This window comes from Hemiscyllium ocellatum, chromosome 10, assembly GCF_020745735.1.
Source record: "Hemiscyllium ocellatum isolate sHemOce1 chromosome 10, sHemOce1.pat.X.cur, whole genome shotgun sequence".
NCBI classification, from domain to species: domain Eukaryota; kingdom Metazoa; phylum Chordata; class Chondrichthyes; order Orectolobiformes; family Hemiscylliidae; genus Hemiscyllium; species Hemiscyllium ocellatum.
Genome location: NC_083410.1, coordinates 64,101,613 through 64,122,175, shown reverse-complemented (window position 1 = coordinate 64,122,175; position 20,563 = coordinate 64,101,613). Strand labels below are relative to the sequence as shown.

The following is a 20,563-nucleotide window of genomic DNA, read 5'->3' as shown; positions in this document are numbered from 1 at the left end:
CCTTTCTTACGTGCCCTTTTATATGTCCTGATTTATTTTCTGCCCCACATCCTGGCTGGAGAGTCTGTACATAACTCCCCTTCCTATAAGATTCTACGCCTTCTGAGCCTATATTGCTTCTTGGTATTGATTTACTTTTTATTTCTTACTAACAAGGCCACCCGGCTACCTCTGCCTATCTGGCTGTCTTTTCACTGGATGTGTGTCCTTGACTGTTTAGTTTATAGGCTTGATCCCTTCACAGTTATGTCTCTGATGTCCAAAACATCATCCCCACCAATTTTACTCTGTACTACAAACTGGTTTACCTTGTTTCATATACTTTATGCATTTAAGTACAACACCCTATGAGTTTTGAGAAGATTTGTAGCTCAGGTTGAGGTTCTGGGTGTAGGTTTGCTCACTGAGCTGGAACATTTGTTTTCATACATTTCGTCACCATACTAGGTAACATCATCAGTGAGCCTCCGGTGAAGCACTGGTGTTATGACCTGCTTTCTGTTTGTGTTTAGGTTTCCTTGGGTTGGTGGTGTCATTTCCTGTTCTTTTTCTCAGAGGGTGGTAAATGGTCCAAATCGATGTGTTTGTTGATAAAGTGGAACTGGAACTCTATCAACAAATACATCGATTTGGACCATTTACCACCCTCTGAGAAAAAGAACAGGAAGTGACACCACCAACCCAAGGAAACCTAAACACATTAATAGAAAGCGGTCATAACACCAGTACTTTACCGGAGGCTCACTGATGATGTTACCTAGTATGGTGACGAAATGTCTGAAAACAAACCTTCCAGCTCAGTAAACAAACTTACATCCAGAACAACCTAAGAGTTACATTGATTGCCCCTTTTTTGTAGTTGTCCACACTGACCCTCCGAAGAGCATCACACCCAAACCCTTTCCCCTGTCCTATCACTCTACATTTATCCCTGTGTAATGCATCTAACCTACACATTTCATGAACACTTTGGGCAATTTTAGCAAGGCCAGTTGACCTAACCTGCACATCTTTGGATTGTGGGAGGAAACCAGAGTACCCGGAGGAAACACGCGCAGACAAGGGGAGATTGTGCAAACATTACACAGATAGACAGTGCCTGAGGCTGGAATCGAACCTGGGTCCCTGGTGCTGTGAGGCAACAGTGCTTGCCACTGTGCCACTCTTTATCTGCTGTACCTGAAGTTAGGTTTGTGACCCTTTCCATACTTTCTGTCCTATAACTTGTTCTGGAAATTTTGTTAACCTCTTCTGAGCACACCCAACCACCAACTAATTTCAAGTCCTTGTGGCCATCCTTTTTAGCCTTTCTGCTAGGATCTTGGTCCCAGATCATTTCAGGTGGAGACTCTTCCAAAAAGTACAGTTTTGTCTTGCCCCAGTGTGCCTGTGTCCCACAAAATGGAACCCTTTTTCCCATACCATTCTATTAGCCATATGTTTACTTCCCTAATCATCTTATCTCTTTGCCAGTTTGCACGTAACTCAGGTAATAATTCAGAGATTACAACCATTGAGGTCTTGTTTTTAATTTTGTACCTAATTCCTGATATTCCTGAAACAAGATCACTTTACCCTTGACTTTGTTGTTGGTGCTTTCTCCCCAGTACCCTTTCAAGTCAACTCGAGATGTTTTTCACCTTGGCACCAGATAGACATCTCATTATGTGGGCTTGACCAACATCCTGGTCTGCACCCCTGAAGGAGGAAAAAATAGATTTTAGGAAAGTGAAGTACATCCCCCCCCCCCCCCCCCCCCCCAATACATATTTGTTCCATAGCTTACAGAGCTATTCTGATTTGGAAAGGAAGAGGCTGATCATTGCATTTCATACCCTTTCGAAACAACAAAACGTCACTCCATATCATTCCAGGATACCATCCACTGTTTGTAGATTTTGGCTTGTGATTACCTTTGGGTAAATCTGGTGTCCTGTTTCATGTTATTAACTAATACAATATGTAATGTGCAAATATCAATGAAATTTTCCATAAAATATGATTATTTATACTTTCATTTGTCTGTTATACAGGAATAATTTGACTTTCTAATAGACATTAAATTGCTTTGACAAGTTCGATAATAATCAGATTCTAACTAACCTTTTATACTGAATAAATATTCAGTGATATTTAATATTCCATTGGACAAATAAAAGTTTTCTGAACTGTCTAATAGCTATGTTAAAGAGTTTGTACATGGAGATTTTGGACGTACCCAGCCAAACCTTGGCACCCTACTGAATATGACAACAGATATTCTTGAACTAGACGTAGAGGTGAGAGCTCTTTCTATTTTTGTCGATCTTGTTTTATGTCAAGCTTCTGCATGCAAGAATTTGTGCAAGGCTTTTTGAATCAGGTTCCTGACCTTAAGCAAAGTTATGTTCTATCAAGAAAGTACCCAGCTTTCTTCCTTCTCAATTGGAGCATTCGACTTCACAATAGCTGCATTGTGTGGCTTCATAGTAATTTTGTGTGAATTACTAATGCAGAATATTAATGAGAAGTGCCTGCATTTATGTAGGATTTTTCATCTCCTGTACATATTCCTCAAAAGCCTTCCAACCGATTTATTTTTATAGTTGCTTACTGCAGAAACATTAGGTAGCTAATTTGTATTTAGAAAGAGTGATTCTATAAAAATGAGAGACACCAGTTCTGCTTTGACATAGTCGAGGGAGGAATGTTGTCACGAGGATCTCCTTGCTGCTGTCCAAATAACATACAGAAGCATTGATTGAACATTTCGTCTGAGAGAATAAACTTCTCATTATACGGCACATCTTCAGTATTTCATTAGTTCACGTGTCTAAATTATGTTCTCTGGTTTGTGGCAAAATTTAAACCTAAGACTTAAAAGGAAGAGTGCTACCAACTATGGCAAGGTCGCAATTTGCAGTAGAGTAAAATTCCTGACTTTTTTTTTACTTACAATGCTATTTGCAATTAAACAAGTTGCTTCTTGCATACTGTCTCCCTGTCACATGATGTTGTCAATCTTATCTCTCTCTCTCTCATCTTTACAGGGACGGAGGGGTCAGAGTAGGTTATTTAACCCCTTGAGGCTGTTTCACTGACCATGAGATTGTGGCTGATTTGTCATCTACCTCTATCTGACCACCTTTGTCCCATAGCTCTTGAATTTGTCACTCAAAAGATTTTAATCAACCACAGATTTAGGTGAACCATTTTGTTTGAGAGGGCAAGTTTCCTTTTTGTATAAAAATATTTCCTAGCTTCAACCCTGAATGATCAAGCTCCAATGTTTAGACACTGCTTCCCACTGCTTGATTTCCCAGCCATTCTTAATAGTTTCTCTATTTAGCACATTAGTTCCCTCAATACCTTAACATGTTCAATTCTATCACCCTTCAATCTTTTAACACCCTAATTTGTGTAACTTTGCCCTGGAATTTAATCTTTTGGGGTCCTGGCTCAGTGGTTCGCACTGTTGCCTCATAGCACCAGGTACCTGGGTTCAATTCCACTCTGTGTGCGGACTTTTCACATTCTCCTGGTGACTGCATGGGTTTCCTTCAGGTGCTCCAGTTACCTCCCAAAGTCCAAAGATGTGCAGGTCAGGTGGATTGGCCATGAGAATTACAGGGATAGCGTAGGGGTGGGGGGGTGGTCTGTGAGAGATGCTCTTTGGAGGGTCAGTGTGGACTTCATGGGTTGAATAGCCTGCTTCCACACTGTTGCAAACATTCCAAGGCCAAATTACTTCTCTCAAAGAGTTGTGAATCCTTGGAATTCACGATCTCAGATTTTGGTGGATGCGAGGATGTTGAGTAAAGGAGGTAGACAGGTTTTTAATTAGTAATGGATTGAAAGGTTGTGGAGAGCAAGCAGGAAAATGGAGATGACATCAGCCATAATTACATCAAGTGGCAGAGAGCAGGGCTGGGGTCTGAATTGTGTACTCCTGCTGCTAGTTGTTATGTTCCTATTTATTCTTCCAAGGTTTTGGTGCTCGGGCTTTGCTTACAGTATTTAGGGTTTGCCTAACCAAGATTTTGTATGGCTGAAGCATGACTACTATCCACTTATATTTTATTCTTCTCGATATAAAGGCCAGAATTCCATTAGTCCTTTTAATTATTTTTTTGTGGCTTCTTGTGCCATTTCAATAATATGTACCGAGACACCCAATCTCCTTGGACTGCTTCTTACCATTTGGAAAATATGTTAGTTTGTTGTTTTGGATAATGATATGTGATTATCAAAGTGTCTCGAGAATGTTGTATGTTGCTGTATACACTGCTTAAATATGCTGCCTATCTTTGTGTCACCAGTATATTTCGATAGCTTTCTAACCTATTAGCAAAGTCATTGCTGAATAGTTGAGACTTCAGTGCAGATCCTTGATGGTCACGCTAGTCATTATCAAACACAAAGCAAGGTTTTTAATGGAGTCTTGTTTCTCTTCTATATTTGCTGAATCTCTTCCTATCTATGTTTCTTGCTAGCTTCCTCTCATTCTTATTTCTCCCTTTATCATCTTACTGATTGTAGCCAGAGTAACACTTGGTGCAGCTTTTCTTCCTGTTCTTGCACATTTGCCACTGGTTTTCCCAAAGATTTATCCTTGATCCTTTTTTAAAAATCATCTGGATGCTGCCTCTCAGTGACATTCAAAAGCACAACATTAGCTTTCAATGTAGACAGACATTATCCAACTCTAGTTCGCCACCACTTCTATTGAGCTCTACGCTGTTGCTAAATTATCAGGCTGCTTATTTGGCCTTTCCACTCGCTATATCTGTAATTTGCTGCAGACCCATAATGCTCTGAGATATAGACATCCTTCTATTTCTGAGCTGAAAATGTGTTGCTGGTTAAAGCGCAGCAGGTCAGGCAGCATCCAAGGAACAGGAAATTTGACGTTTCGGGCACAAGCCCTTCATCAGGAATGATTTCTGATGAAGGGCTTCTGCCCGAAACGTCAAATTTCCTGTTCCTCGGATGCTGCCTGACCTGCTGCGCTTTAACCAGCAACACATTTTCAGCTCTGATCTCCAGCATCTGCAGACCTCACTTTTTACTCGAAGATTCTATCCTTCTATTTCTGGCCTCTTTAACGTTCCCAATTTTAATTGCTCCATCTATGATAATCATTCCTCTGACTGCCAAGGTCTAAAATACCCTGCCTATCTCTCTCTATCTATCTTGCTTTCTTCCTTTAAGACTGTCCTTAAAGCATAACTCTTTGACTAAACCTTTGGTCACTTAACCTAATATTTCCTTATTTGCTTGATGTATTTTATTTTGACAATGCTTCTTGAAGTAGCTTCGAATGTTTCATTATGTTAAGGATACTCAATAAATATATGCTGCTTTTACTCACTCATGCTTGTCCTGCTTAAATTCTAACCAGCATTATTTTTGGTCTTCCATACAAACAAATTTACGGTCACCACTTCAGATTCTGTTATAACGGCTTTACGCCAGTTACCAAGAAGAGAATATAGTGAATGTCCCAATGTTCATTTGGTCCAAACTGTCACAAATGAGAGAATGGAACCTGTACCATATAATGCTCTCTTCTTAACATGGTCTAGATATGCTCAAAAGTTTTAATAATGGTACGAATGATACTAACTGTGCTTTGAAATTTGGGTGCAACACTGTAGGTAAATGTAATCCAAATGTCTTTGTAAATATTTTGGGGTCATTACTGATGGCTTGCAACCATCTTGTAGTTTCAATTAGTGGAATGGATTTACTGTTGTCTTCACAGTACAGAAAACAATTACATACATAGTAACCTTCTCTCTCTTTAGTCTGTAGATGTTGACTGGCCGCCAAAATTGGATGAGTGAAGTGCTGGAGTTTGAGCAATTGCTGGCTGAGTTCAGTACTAACTACCATCAAAAAGGTTATCAAATACATCATGGGAACTGATGTAAACAAAACCAGTGACAATGATTTTTTTAAGTTTAATTTTGCGTTCATTTTCTAATGGCTCAGTTTCAATGTAAACCTTGTAAATAGCTTATAAACAACATAAAAAATGTCTGACCTTAAATTATGAATTTAATTTGTACAAAGTTGACTAACGCTTAAGCTGCACAGCTAATTCAAAAAAATTCATTCGATGTCATGGGCATTGCTGGCTAGATCAGCATTTATTGCCCATCTGTAATTACCCAGAAAGCAGGTAAGAATCAATCACATTGCTGCAGGTGTGGGGTCACATGTAGGTCAGACGAGGTAAGAATGAGAGTTTTCTCTCTCTCCGTATGGACATTAATGAACCAGATAGGTTTTTCCAACAATCAACAATGGATTTATGATCACCATTAGATGCTTAATTTCAGATTTTCTTTTTATTGAATTTACATTCCACCATCTGCCATGTCAGGATTTGAATCCAGGTCCCCAGAACATTGCCTGGGACTCTGGAATAATAGTCTAGCAATAATATCAGTAAGCCATTGGCTCCACACAAATAGTCGACATTTGGTTAAAAATAGTACTTCTGAAATTTGTGAACCTGTGAATATGTTGAAAAACTGCCTGGTGAAATTGTTTACATGTCCAAAAAACTTGCTTTCAAGATTAATGTTTCATTCTGATCCAAAGAAATGTAGTTTCTAATATTTTAAATACCTATGAGTCAAATTCATTAAATAATAATCATATTTAAATAGTGTCTTCTAATCTTGCTAAAACATCTCAAAACACTATACCAGCAGATGACTTGTGAATTTACTGTTTAATATTAAGTTTTAGTCATCTTGCACCAATTAACATACCTCAGATATTAAAGAAGTCTGTTTTTAGATGGTGCCAGTTGTGAGCGAAATGTTTGGACACCGTAAGAATGCCCTTCTCTAAATACTGCCACATCCAACTCAACCAGAGATTTGATTTTTCACTCTTTTTAGGAGCAATACTTTATAGAACGGAAACAAAACAGCTATTTTGTCTCAATGACATGATCTTAGTTTGTCTACATCTCTTGACTTGATATGGGGGGAGGTGTTGAACTGGAGTGGACAAAGTTAAAAATCACACACAGGTTATAATCCAACAGGTTTATTTGAAACTTCAAGCTTTCAGAGCACTGCTCCTTTTGACTCTGCATGTGAATGAAGACTTCAGTTCATGTCACAGAATGCTAATTCCAATGTCATCTTGGACATTATGGTTTCTTTATGTAGGCGCGTACAGTGATTTTTCAGTCAAAGAATTTAGCTCTGATCAGCAGAAACTAAGCTACAGTGGATTTGCAACATGGCTGTGCTCTGTTACTGAATTAAACTAATTTTTTCAAAAAATTCATCTCCACAGCATACATTTTTCAAAGAAAAGATGGGCTTTAAAAGAGAATTTATATCTTGAATTCAAAAATTAAGCATTTAATCTCAGATTAATTTTTAATCAATCTAAATCTGGATTATACATTTTCTATTTGTTCATGCAATGAATGCCACAGGCTTGACCATCATTATTGCCCATTCTTAATTGTCCATGAGAAGGTGATAGTGAACCATTGAAGACCATCTGGCGAAGGTGCTCCCAACATGCTATTATTGAAGAGATTATGCAATATTTCCAAGTCAGGATGAAGTCAGAAGTCACATGACATTAGATTATAGTTCAACAGGCTTATTTGAAATCATAAGCTTTCAAAGTGCTGTTCCTTCGTCAGGTGAAGGTGTCTCTTGCCAGTGTAAGTCACAGGTTTGAGATAGCTATTTAAGAAATGTTAGAAAGTTAAACTGGTGATAGGGTAAGTGTTTCAGGCATGAATAGATGGTAATCAAATAGCTGCTTTGTTGTGGATGGTATCATGGTTTTTAAGTGTTGTTAGAGCTGCATTCATCCAGGCAAATGGGGACTATTCAATCACACGCCATGAGGATCGTGTCCTGATCTTGAGTCAGTAGATAACTTACAACAGGATATGTTGTCTGTTTTTGAAGGCACAGTACTTCAGTGATTGATCAGAAATTTAACTGAACTTGTGGTCCAAATATCACTTGTAGGGATTGAATGTCAAAGGATGTGGTTGCACACTCTTGGGAATGACTATCTTCGCCACCACACATGTCAGGCTAAGCCTCAATGTTGTTCAGGTTTTAATGAGTCAGCCTGTTTGTGTATAATATTCAGAAGTGGAGATGTTATCTGACTATTGCAGACATCATGTTGAAAGGAAAGTCAGTTACTACCCTGATAAACAACATTGTTGTCCTTCAGGCTGACGTAGAGTCATACAGCATGAAAACAGACCTTTTATCCAACCAGTCCATGTCGAACATAATCCAAAGTAAACTCGTCCCACCTGTCTGCTCCTGGCTCATATCCCTCCAAACTTTTCCTATTCATAGATCAATCCAAATGTCTTTTAAATGTTGTAATTGTGTAAGCATCCACCACTTCCTCAGGAAGTTCATTCCACAACTGGCCTTCAACAACCACAACCACCATCCTTTGTACTAAATATGATTCTACTCTTTCTAAAGGTTCTTCTGTTATGCCTATATACTTCATTATTATGAGAATTCTTTCATACTAAGGGTAGTCACTCTTACCTCTGAAATTCAGCCCTGTTAATTTTTGAACTCTAGATCTCATCACAGCCTTTGCTTAATGACTTTTTTCATAACTGATCATTGGTAAACAGATTATTTATACGTTATTGTTAGGTATTGTCAGCAACACCTGTCACTTGCCATTGATTACGTAGACCAGAGGGACCGTAAGTAGCTGTATGGTATGTAACCTGCTTTTTTGTAGATAGTTGGGAATATTCCATTTTGGTAGGTAAATTCCAGTTGTATCTAGCAGAATAGTTTGGCTATTCCCTTTTAATCTAAATACCCAAAACCGAGCAAGGCAATGGACTTTATTTAGAAGGTTCGAAGAGAATTAGCTACATATCCTACAATTTTAGTTCACTTGTTTCCAACATTTGAGTGACATAGGACTCTGAAGCTTTTCAGCTGCCAGCCAATTCATCAATTACTTGTATTAAATTCCAACCAAACAGTGACATTTCGAGTCGTAGAGATTTAAAGCACGGAAATAGAACCTTCTGTCCAACTCGTCCACGCCGACCAGATATTCCAACCCAATCTAGTCCACCTGCCAGCACCCAACTCATATCCCTCCAAACCCTTCCTATTCATATACCCATCCAGATGCCTTTTAAATGTTGCAATTGTATCAGCCTCCACCACTTCCTCTGGCAGCTCATTCCATACACGTACCACCCTCTGCGTGAAAAAGTTGCTCCTTAGGTCTCTTTCATATCTTTACCCCTCACCCTAAACCTATGCCCTCTAGTTCTGGACTCCCCCACCCCAGGGAAAAGATTTTGTCTATTTATCCTATCCATGCCCATCATAATTTTGTAATCCTCTATAAGGTCACCCCTCAGCCTCCGATGCTCCAGGGAAGACAGCCCCAGCCTGTTCAGACTCTCCCTAAAGCTCAAATCCTCCAACCCTGGCAACATCCTTGTAAATCTTTTCTGAACCCTTTCAAGTTGCACAACAATTTTCCAATAGGAAGGAGACCAGAACTGCACGCAATATTCCAACAGTGACCTAACCAATGTCCAGTACAGCCGCAACATGACCTCCCAACTCTTGTCCTCAATACTCTGACCAATAAAGGGAAGTATACCAAACGCCTTCTTCACTATCCTATCCACCTTCGAGGAGCTGTGAACCTGCACTCCAAGGTCTCTCCGTTCAGCAGCACTCCCAAGGACCTCGCCCCCAGGTGTACAAATCCTGCAAAGATTTACCTTCCCAAAATGCAGCATCTCGCAGTCATCCGAAACTAATTTCATCTGCCACTTGTCAGCCCAATGGCCCATCTGATCAAGATCCCGCTGTAATCTGAGGCACACTTGCTGCCCACTACACTTCCAACCCTGGTGTCATCCGCAAACCCACCAACCATACCTCCCATGCTCACATCCAAATCATTTATATAAATGACAAAAAGTAGTGGACCCAGCATCGATCCTTGTGGCACTCCACTGGTCACATTTACACAAAGCCTGATGAATCATAACTTCATGAATACAAGATGCATGGGCAAGTTGTTTATGCTTTGTCACTGGCAAATTAGATTCTTCATCGTGGTCAATTTCTGCAAGGGGTAGTGGAATTTGTACAGATCCTTTCGTGATCAATGGGAGTTCTAAAGTATTTTACAGCCATTGTAGTAGTTTTGAAATGTAGTCTCTTTTGTAATGTAGGATGTGTGATAGTCAACTTATGCATACTAATGACACCTATTAGCTTGTCTTTGCTTATCTGAATATTTTGAAAACAGTGAAATATATTTGACAAACATCATTATAATAATGACTGATTCAAAATTATTGTTGTTCTATATATTGACAATAGTAAATCCCATCTCCTGACTTCCATATCACACTCTCTTGTATTAGTAATTTATTTTTATAATTTGGTCAAATTGATGTTTTACCTGCTGAAACAAACTGGATTGGTCTTTGAAAGAAATGACACTGACTTAGTAGACTGAATGTTCTTCTGTATTCTATTTTGATTTTGTATGTATTTGATGAATCTAAAGGTTGGAGGCAGGTCATACATGTTTGCTTGCCTGATGGAGGATTAATGGATTAAGCTATGGTTATAGAACATAGAAAAGTACAGCGCAGTACAGGCCCTTTGGCCCTCGATGTTGTGCCGATCCAAGCCCACCTAACCTACACTGGCCCACTTTCCTCCATATGCCTATTCAATGCCCGTTTAAATGCCCATAAAGAGGGAGAGTCCATCACTGTTACTGGCAGGGCATTCCATGAACTCACGACTCGCTGAGTAAAGAATCTACCCCTAACATCTGTCCTATACCTACCACCCCTTAATTTAAAGCTATGCCCCCTCGTAATATCTGACTCCATACGTGGAAAAAGGTTCTCATGGTCAACCCTATCTAAACCCCTAATCATCTTGTACACCTCTATCAAATCTCCCCTAAACCTTCTTTTCTCCAATGAAAACAGCCCCAAGTGCCTCAGCCTTTCCTCATACAATCTTCCTACCATACCAGGCAACATCCTGGTAAACCTCCTCTGCACCCGTTCCAGTGCCTCCACATCCTTCCGATAGTATGGCGACCAAAACTGCACACAATACTCCAGATGCGGCCGCACCAGAGTCTTGTACAACTGCAACATGACCTCAGGACTCCAGAACTCAATTCCTCTACCAATAAAAGCCAGTATGCCATATGCCTCCTTCACAGCACTATTTACCTGGGTGGCAACTTTCAGAGATCTGTGTACATGGACACCAAGATCCCTCTGCTCATCCACACTACCAAGTATCCGACCATTAGCCCAGTACTCCATCTTCTTGTTACTCTTACCAAAGTGAATCACTTCACATTTAGCGACATTGAATTCCAGTTAGAGTAACCTTGCCTTTCTATAAAAGGGAAAACGGTATCCTTCATGCAACAATAATTTTGGTATAATTGAAATTAGAAGAATATATTCAGGAGCACTATTACTGCAAACCTGTTTCCTAAAATGCATGAAGTACTTGTGTTATAAAATATAGGTGGAGCTGGCTACTTAACTCTGCTTTGGTGCAGGTACATTATAATGGATTTTAATTGGCTTTTGTTCAATGTATCAAACATGATTAGAATTATTATAAATCACAATCGAAGTATATAAATCACAACTGTTATCTGTTTTAAAGGAGTTCTTCAAAGCTCTCCTTCTTACAAAGTCAGTGTCACGTAGAGAGTTGCTATTCAGACTGGACTTTGACCAGACGTGTGCTGCAAGCATCGGTGCTGGGTCCACTGTTGTCTTTCATCTATATGAATGATTTGGATGAGAACGTAGGAGGAATGGTGAAGAAGGTTATCTCAGAATACAACAAGATCTTGATCAGTCAGGCCAGTGAGCCAAGAAATGGCAGATGAAGTTTAATTTAGATAAATGCAAGGGGTTACATTTTAGTAAGGCAAGCCAGGACAGGACTTAGTGTTGTGAAAGTGCTGTTGCAGATGGACAGGGAGGTGAAGGCAGGCATTTGGCACGTTTGCCTTCATCGGTCAGAGCATTGAGTTTAGGAGTCAGGATGTCACATTGCTTCTGTGTAAGACATTAGTGAGACCACTATTACAAATTGCATACAATTCTGGCCATGCTGCTTTAGAAAGGATGTTGTTAAGCTATGATGTGGAGGTGCCAGTGTTGGACTGGGCTGGACAAAAGTTAAAAATCACAACGCCAGGTTACAGTCCAACAGGTTTATTTGGAAGCACTAGCTTTTGGAGCACTGCTCCTTCATCAGGTACCTGATAAAGGAGACCTGTTGGACTGTAACTGGCGTTATATGATTTGTAATGGTGTTAAGCTGGAAAAGATGCTGAAACAATTTACAAGGACATTGCCAGGACTGAAAGGTTTCGGTTGTAAGGAAAGGCTGGTGCATTTTTCCCTGGTGCATCAGATGCTGAAGAATGGCCTTTTAGAGGTTTAAAAAATCATGAGGGCAGAGAAAAGGTGAATAGCCAAGCGTCATGGAGTCCAAAACTGGAGGACATAGATTTAGGTGAGAAAGGAAAGATTGAAAGGGACCTAAGAGCCAGCTTTTTCACGCTGGGTATGGAATGAGCTGCAGAGGAATTGGTTGAGGCAGGTACAATTACAACACTTAAAAGACATTAGGAGAGGTACATGAATAAGAAAGATTTAGAGGGTTTTAGGCCAAATGCAGGCGAGTGGGACTAGTTTAGTTTAGCAACATATTGGAGTAGACTGGTTGGACTAAAAGTCTGTTTCCATGTTATATGACATGTCTCCACTCTCCCTGCTCGCACTGAGAAATCATTTCCTTTGTTCAAATATGATCAAGTATATTTTGCGCATACATGTTGTCAAATTTAAAAGGTATTGCTATAGTCACATGGATGACTGATCAAATTAAATTTAGAGTACTATATTCTTCTTGTACCTGCAAGTAGGAGAAAGCAAGAATTATATCCACATCTAATATGAACTTGACATACTACAGTTCCAAGGGGAAACTAGCCTGAATTATGTGGGGTATTTATTTAAAAATGCTATGTTATCTGAAGTGAATTTACTCAAAGAGGTGATAATGGTCACAAGATTACCTCCCTACAACAATTTGTAAGGAACATCAGACAATTGCAGCAACTGCATACATATAACCAGTCCTTCAGCAAGAACATGTTCAACATAAAGTCAAAATTTCAAAGCAAATGCTGTATATGAAAGACAATTTTCAGAAATTGGTGATACTCTACCTTCAACAACATTTCTTTTCCTGTTACCACCCCCCCCATCCCAGACTTAAGAGTTCCTCATCTGCCTGACCATTATTAACAGAAATATAGTCAGATGAATGTTGAAATAATTTTATTTCAAAGATACAAAGTTATAAAATAAAACACAATGTCAATAATAGTAATTATTAACATTTAAAAATCAACAGCAAGACCCAGCAAAAATATCCGGAAAACTATTTATGATATTCTTCTGGTAGCAATTGTTTTGAAAACATAAAAAATTCAAATGTAACAAAATACATTCAAAATATAAATCAAATTTATAAACTGAGAACTTGGCATGTAAACTTCACAAGATGAGTTAGATTGACACAGTCATTACACATCATCAAGGGAAGTCCCTTTCCATAGAAAACTGAAAATGCACCAAGATGAGCTAATTTCTCACTTGGTTTGAGAACTTAAATCAAATAGTAAAAGTTAAAAATGCATAACCATAAGATAATTAGGAAATTTCAGTATTTCCAGCACAGATTGTCAAAAATCTGAACTTGCAATGTCAGTGAGATTGAGGAATATTACTGTGTACTCCTTTTCTAATTCATTTTTTAATGTGTAACACTATTCATTTTAATATTTGTAACCAACTTCTAACTATAAGCAGCAGCTTATTTTCCCGAAGTGAACCACAGCAAACTGGTGGACGTCTTCCCAGTTCCACAGACTGGGCTGTGAGGTTGGCTTGTAGCTTGACTGGGAAGAAATCCACACATCAAGTCAAAGATCGTCATGTTCCTACCTCCAGGCAGTAGTGATGGTAAAGGGTCATTGCTGGTATTGCTTACCCACCTTGCCAGAGTAGGGAGCCAATTTGAATATTAGTTACCCAGCTGTGAGCTAACTGGGCCTATTGGGATCCTCCTGGCAGTAAATGGACTGGGCCTTTGCCAGAAGGCAAAGCCTGGAAGATGCCTCCTCCTGTTAGCCACCACCAGAGTAACAGGGGTCAGAGGGTTGCCTCATGGTGCTTAACCTCTGTGACCAGAATTTACATCCTTTGAATTCAAACATTTTATTAATTCATGGGATTAGAGAGCGTCATGACATATTTATAGCCCCCCAGAGCAAATGACGAGCTGCTGCCTTGAACTAACGCAGTCCATGAGGTATAGGTATATCAAACTGTGAGTTTGTAAACTGGATTTTAACTCAGTGACAATGCAGGATCAGCTTTTTTTTTCAAGTTAGAATGAGCTGCAAGTCAAAAGGAAGATGTTCAGAGAGTACCTCAAGATTGAGAAGCCCTCATGGAGCCCCATGCTGCAGCTTCAGCACTCACCTTAGCTAGAGGGGCCGCCATCTTTCCATTGTTGCAGGCCCCCAATCCTTACTTGGACAGCTGGTTTGGAATATCACCAGTTGGCATGTCACCATCAAGTGTAACTTCAGGGCCCTCCTTTGAAGGCATCACAAACATGACATAACTAATGTATACACCATCTTTTTACTGACATAAAGACTGAATTAAGTCATTGAGATCACCAGAATCATGAAATTCATTCATGAAATCTAGATCTACGTGCTTTGAGGTTATTTGATTCCTATAATCGTTACCTTCAATATCATCAACACCGAACACATCACTTGCCATGCTGTCTGTCATCTGCATGCCTCCATTAAAAGGTAAGTCACTGTTTAGCTGTCCAAGGACACACTCTACACGAATATCACTGGGTAATTGTGAATTTGCTTGAGCAGTTTCAATAGCAGCAGTGTTTTGAGCTAATTGAATACCTTGAATAGATGGTGCATGTTGCCGACTCGATAGTTCCCATAGATCTGGAATGGATACAGCTTGTTCATGGTTTGTACCTACCAAATGTACATCATTATTCCTGCTAAGTATATGCATATGAGGGTTGTGATTTACTATAGTATCAGAAGTGCTTAAAACAGCAGGTTGTTGAATGCGTTGAGCTCCAATACCATTGTTGCTAATGTCATGTCGAAACCCTACTGAATCTACTGGACTGTTCCGTGTAGGAGGATCCAAACATTTCAGCACATCTTCACTAAGTACTGGCAATGAACCGTGATTTGCAGGAGTATGTAAATGCAAATTTCCTTTTAGAGTATTATAAGGAGGATTTGGATTCCAATTTGGAGAGGCACCTGCTGTTGTGGTTGTAGATAGCAAGGTTTGTTGGCCAGAGGCGAAAATCTGGTTTGGATTGCTGAGAACTGTGTTACTAAAATTATGATTATTCTGGTTCATAACCAGACTTTTGGTATGCTGCTGACTTGACATTACTTGTGCCTGTTGTAGTCCAGTAAAAGCATCCCGAGGCTCTATGAAACAAGGAGTGAAAATAGTGACTCCACTGACCATAGTTATTTTTTTAAACAAGTTAATGCTTAGAGTCAACAAATTATAAGAAATAAAAGTTGCACCACTCCAAAATCTATGCAAATCTGAAGCTTTTGCCATAACTATCCAGGAAACATGCATTTTCAAAATTAAAAATCATATCTAAATTAAATGTTAATCTGTAAACAAATACACTGCTTGTTTTTAGAAAATTAAATGTTGATTTGAATTTGGAATATACAATAATATACAACTCAATTACATGATGTGCAAATCACAACTGCAATACTAAAATAGTTTTGAAACTGTGTTTTAATGCAATCTATAGTGTAGTCAGATCAGTCTGCTTTTGATGCCATTCTTTCTTACCTTGCTTAATGGGTTTTGAAAGAGCATAGGCTGTTCTTGCAGTGGGCACACCAACTATGATCTTTTCTGGTTGGTTTCGCATGCATTGTACCTCTGTGGTATCTGAAACTACACACCAAGGTCCAGTTGGACTTTTGAAAAATCTATAACCAACTCAACCAAACAAAAGCACCACTGCCACATTTTTGAAAACATTTAATTTAAATGGATCCAACATTCTAATGTACATTCAAACACCTTTTCCATGAAAACATATTCGTAGCTCAAGAAGATGGCACCAAATCAAATCTAAATTATCAGATTGATATCTTCTATATCACCTAATTTATGGACTTTAAATCATATTAATCTATTTTTATAATGCATAAGGAATCCAAACAGAATTCTGTCAAAGACCCAAATCTAAAATTTATGTTGTGCTGGTTTTCTGGATTGTTCATTCATGAGCGTCTCTTATCAAAGACATAGTAGTGGGAGGCAAGATGCCAAGAAACAATCATGCTCCGTTTCATTGGTATGCAGGACTCTCCAGACAGCTCCATCAGCACAGCAGAGACCCAAAAACAAATTAGCTATCTCTTCTAGCTAGGGCGAATGAAAATGCCAAATGTATAATTGGTGCTCAATGGTGCTTCAGTAGTAAATCTGGTCTTTCTTAGAAAGGATGGTAAAACAAATCAGAAGAAATATTTAAAGAAGAAACTGATTCTGAGAAAGAATCAGTCAGAAGAATAATGTTCAAGATTGTAAGACCTAACGACCTACTTAAAGAGTTATTTAAGAGCTATATTGTCACTGCCAATATAGACTGAACTGATCCTTGTCTGAGCTAGACCCTGCTGGACAGTAAAATGCGTTAATTCATATTTAAAAGTGAATTGCTATAAATATTCAGCAGTCAGGAAAATATCCATAGAGAAAAACAAACTCTATGCCGAGGAGAATGATCTTTCACTAGAACTGCAGACAGTTTGAATGTATTAGTTTTAAGGAAGTGAAAGAGGTAATGGTAGTGAAAGGATATACGATTCACAGCAGAAGTGAGCCTTTGGGCCTGCTGTGAATTCAATAGGATCATGGGTGATCGGATTACTGCATATCCTGCCTACCCTCAAATTTACAATTTCTTATGAATATATCTATCTGCCTGAAAAAAAAATCAAAGACTGCTTCCATTGCCATTTAGAGTCAGAGATATACAGCATGGAAACAGACCCTTTGGTTCAACCCCTCCATGCTGACCAAATATCCAGTCCCATCTCCCAGCACCCGGCCCATATCTCTCCAAACCCTTCCTATTCATATACCCATCCAAATGCCTTCTAAATACTGCAATTGTACTAGCCTCCATCACTTCCTCTGGCAGCTCATTCCATACACGTACCACCCTCTGTGTGAAAGCGTTGCCCCTTAGGTCTCTTTTATATCTTTCCCCTCTCACCCTAAACTTATGCCCTCTAGTTCTGGACTCCCCCACCCCAGGGAAAAGACTTTGTCTATTTATCCTATCCATGCTCCTCATAATTTTGTAAACCTCTATAAGGTCACCCCTCAGCCTCCAATGCTCCAGGGAAAACAGCCCCAGCCTGTTCAGCCTCTTCCTATAGCTCAAATCCTCCAACCCTAGCAACATCCTTGTAAATCTTTTCTGAACCCTTTCAAGTTTCCGATAGGAAGGAGACCAGAATTGCACGCAATATTCCAACAGTGGCCTAACCAATGTCCTGTATAGCCACAACATGACCTCCCAACTCCTGTACTCAATACTCTGATCAATTAAAAAAAAACGCCTTCTTCACTACCCTATTTACCTGCGACTCTACTTTCAAGGAGCTATGAACCTGCACTGCAAGGTCTCCGTTCAACAACACTCCCGAGGACCTCACCATTAAGTGTATAAGTCCTGCTAAGATTTGCTTTTCCAAAATGCAGCACCTCACATTTATCTGAATTAAACTCCATCTACCACTTCTCAGCCCATTGGCCCATCTGGTCAAGATCCTGTTGTAATCTGAGGTAACCTTCTTCACTGTCCACTACACCTCCAATTTTGGTGTCATCTGCAAACTTACTGTGTGCATTCCAAAAATTCATAAGCCTTTAAGAGAAATACATTATCTAATCTCTCTCTTAAAAGGGTGACCCCTCATTTTTAAGTAATGACCCCCTAGTCCTAGATTTTCCCTCAAGAGGAATTATCCTTCTAATGTTCACCCTGTCAAGACCCCTCAGGATCTTATGTGAATAATCAAACCGCCTGTTACTCCTCTGAACTCCAATGAAAACAATCCTAGCCGGTCCAATCTTTCCTCATAAGACAAAGTACCCATTCTAAGTATTAGCCTAGCAAATCTTCTCTGAACTGCTTAATCATATTTACATTCCTTCCTTAAATAACATTATACATAGTACTCCAATTGTTCTCATTAACTGAAGTATAACCTCCTTAATTTTGTATTCAATTTCTCTAACAATGAAGTGATAACATTCTATTAGTATTCCTAACTACTTTCTGTACCTACATTCTAGCCTTTTGCAATTCATACATGGGGACACCCAGATCTCTTTGCATCTTGAAGCTCTGCAATCTCTCCCCATTTGGATAGAATGCCTTTTTATTCTTTACAGCAAAATGGATAATTTCACATTTTCCCACATTGTACTCCATTTGCTGGTTTTTGACCACCCACTTAACCTTTTCTATTCCTTTATAAGCCTTTTTATATCATCCTCAGAATATTCTTACTTTACTATTTATCTTTGTGTAATCAGCAAACTGAGCAACCATACCCTCAGTCCCTTTTGACCAAGTCATCTGAATATATTTTAAAATGTTGAGTACTGACATTGCCAAACAGGAAGTGGATCATTCACACCAACTCTGTTGCTGTGCAAGGCTAAAGAGAGTGATAATGGGACAAATGATGTGTCTCGAATGTTCAGCTATATCCAAAAGTGAAAACAAGGAGAAGATGAGACTGAAACTGAAACTTCCAAAGAGGAAAATGAATAAAATGGGAGTATAAATTTATAATTGGAGATCATTGAACTGAAGGTTGTAACGTGCCTAATTGAAAGATGAGCCATTATTAGATTCCATACCTACATACAGTGTGGAAACAGGCCCTTCGGCCCAACAAGTCCACATCGACCCTCCAAAGCACAATCCACCCAGAACTATTCCCCTCCATTTACCCCTGACTAAGGCACCTAACACTATGGGCAATTTAGCATGGCCAATTCACCTAACCTGCACAGCTTTGGATTGTGGGAGGAAACCCACACAGACAGAGAATGTGCAAACTTCACACCGACAGTTGCCCAAGGCGGGAATTGAACTCAGTCCCTGGTGCTGTGAGGCAGCAGTGCTAACCACTTAAGTTTTTATTGAACTTCATTTGAACATTGCAGAAAGCCAAAGTCAGACAGATCATTATAAAAGCAAAATGGAGAATTAAAATGAAAATTCCTGATGAAGGGCTTATGCTTGAAACCATTTGGATAGAAAGCCTTTTTATTCTCTCCAACAAAATGGATAATTTGACATTTTCCCACATTGTACTCCATTTGCTAGATTTTTGATCACCCACTTAACATTTTCAATCCCTATATAAACCTGGTCTTCGGATGCTGCCTGACCTGCTGTGCTTTTCTAGCACCATTCTTTTTGACTCTGATCTCCAGCATCTGCAGTCCTCGCTTTCTCCTAAATAAAATGACAGTTGACCAGAGGTTGGGGGCCACAAATGGACAGATATGTCTCACAAAGCAGTCACCAAATATGTATTTGGACTCCCAGTGCAGCGCAGCCCAATTAGTGAACATCAAATAGAGTGTACTAAATTGCAAGTAGTACACATGTTTTACCTGAATGGAATGATTCAGACTTTGGATATCGAGGTGAGAGGTAAAGGGCAACTCTTGTGCTGAGGTACAAAGCTGCCATAGAAGGGGAGGGATGTGTTAGGAATGATTGAAAAATGGACTGAGAGGGAGTGGTCCCTTCAGAATACTGGAAGTTTAAGAAGCTGGCTCACTATTACCTTCTCAAGAGCAATTAGGGCTGGGCAACAAATGCTGACAATGTTAAGAAAGAATAAAAATTGAAGGGCAAGTGAAAATATAGTTTGTAGGGGCAACATGCTCGAGGAGGCAGAAGTGACAGAGCATGGTCTATTAAATACCAGGGTGTTGTGCAGTGGAGGTGAGGACAAGGGAAACTCTATCATGGTTCTGGGTGGGAAGGGAAGGGATGAGAGCAGAAGTGTGGGAACTAATTTGAATATATTTGAGAATTCTGTCAATCATGACTGGAGTAATTCTCAGTTGCAAAAATAAGGAGATAGATCAGAAGTCTGGATATTTGCATATCATAATGATGCAATATTGCCTGAAAAATTCGGAGAACAGAATGGAGTTCTGACAGGAAACAGGATGTGAGGAAGTGTAGTCAAGGTAGCTATGAGTTGGTAGTGAATATTCGTTCATTGGCCCATTTAGAGTGATGAAAACAGTGAATCTGAGGAAGGAGGAGTTGGAATTGGGCCACCTGAAAGT

The 20,563-nt window shown here is 39.4% G+C and overlaps 2 protein-coding genes across 7 annotated transcripts in view; one reads left to right on the top strand and one right to left on the bottom strand.

Annotated features, from left to right (window-relative positions):
* The window catches only part of pus10 (pseudouridine synthase 10), a 95,523-nt gene that overhangs the window by 64,693 nt on the left and 10,267 nt on the right, over positions 1 to 20,563 (top strand). The window contains exons 18-19 of one of the 4 annotated variants that reach the window (XR_009645119.1): positions 2,180 to 2,279; positions 5,787 to 5,881. Coding sequence is in view for 3 of the 4 variants with exons in the window: in XM_060831543.1 (XP_060687526.1) it covers positions 2,180 to 2,279; positions 5,787 to 5,825 (139 nt within the window). In the remaining variant the exon portion in view is untranslated. Of the gene's footprint in view, positions 1 to 2,179; positions 2,280 to 5,786; positions 6,056 to 20,563 lie in introns of those variants that run through there. The other 3 variants (XM_060831543.1, XM_060831544.1, XM_060831545.1) reach the window with 3 other exon arrangements.
* Positions 13,527 to 20,563, bottom strand: part of rel (v-rel avian reticuloendotheliosis viral oncogene homolog) — a 58,684-nt gene continuing 51,647 nt past the window's right edge. For all 3 annotated transcript variants that reach the window (XM_060831540.1, XM_060831541.1, XM_060831542.1), the window contains exons 10-11: positions 16,007 to 16,114; positions 13,527 to 15,618 (exon numbers count right to left, since the gene is read on the bottom strand). In XM_060831540.1, coding sequence (XP_060687523.1) covers positions 14,774 to 15,618; positions 16,007 to 16,114 — 953 coding nt within the window. In that variant the 3' untranslated portion in view covers positions 13,527 to 14,773. The remainder of the gene's footprint in view (positions 15,619 to 16,006; positions 16,115 to 20,563) is intronic.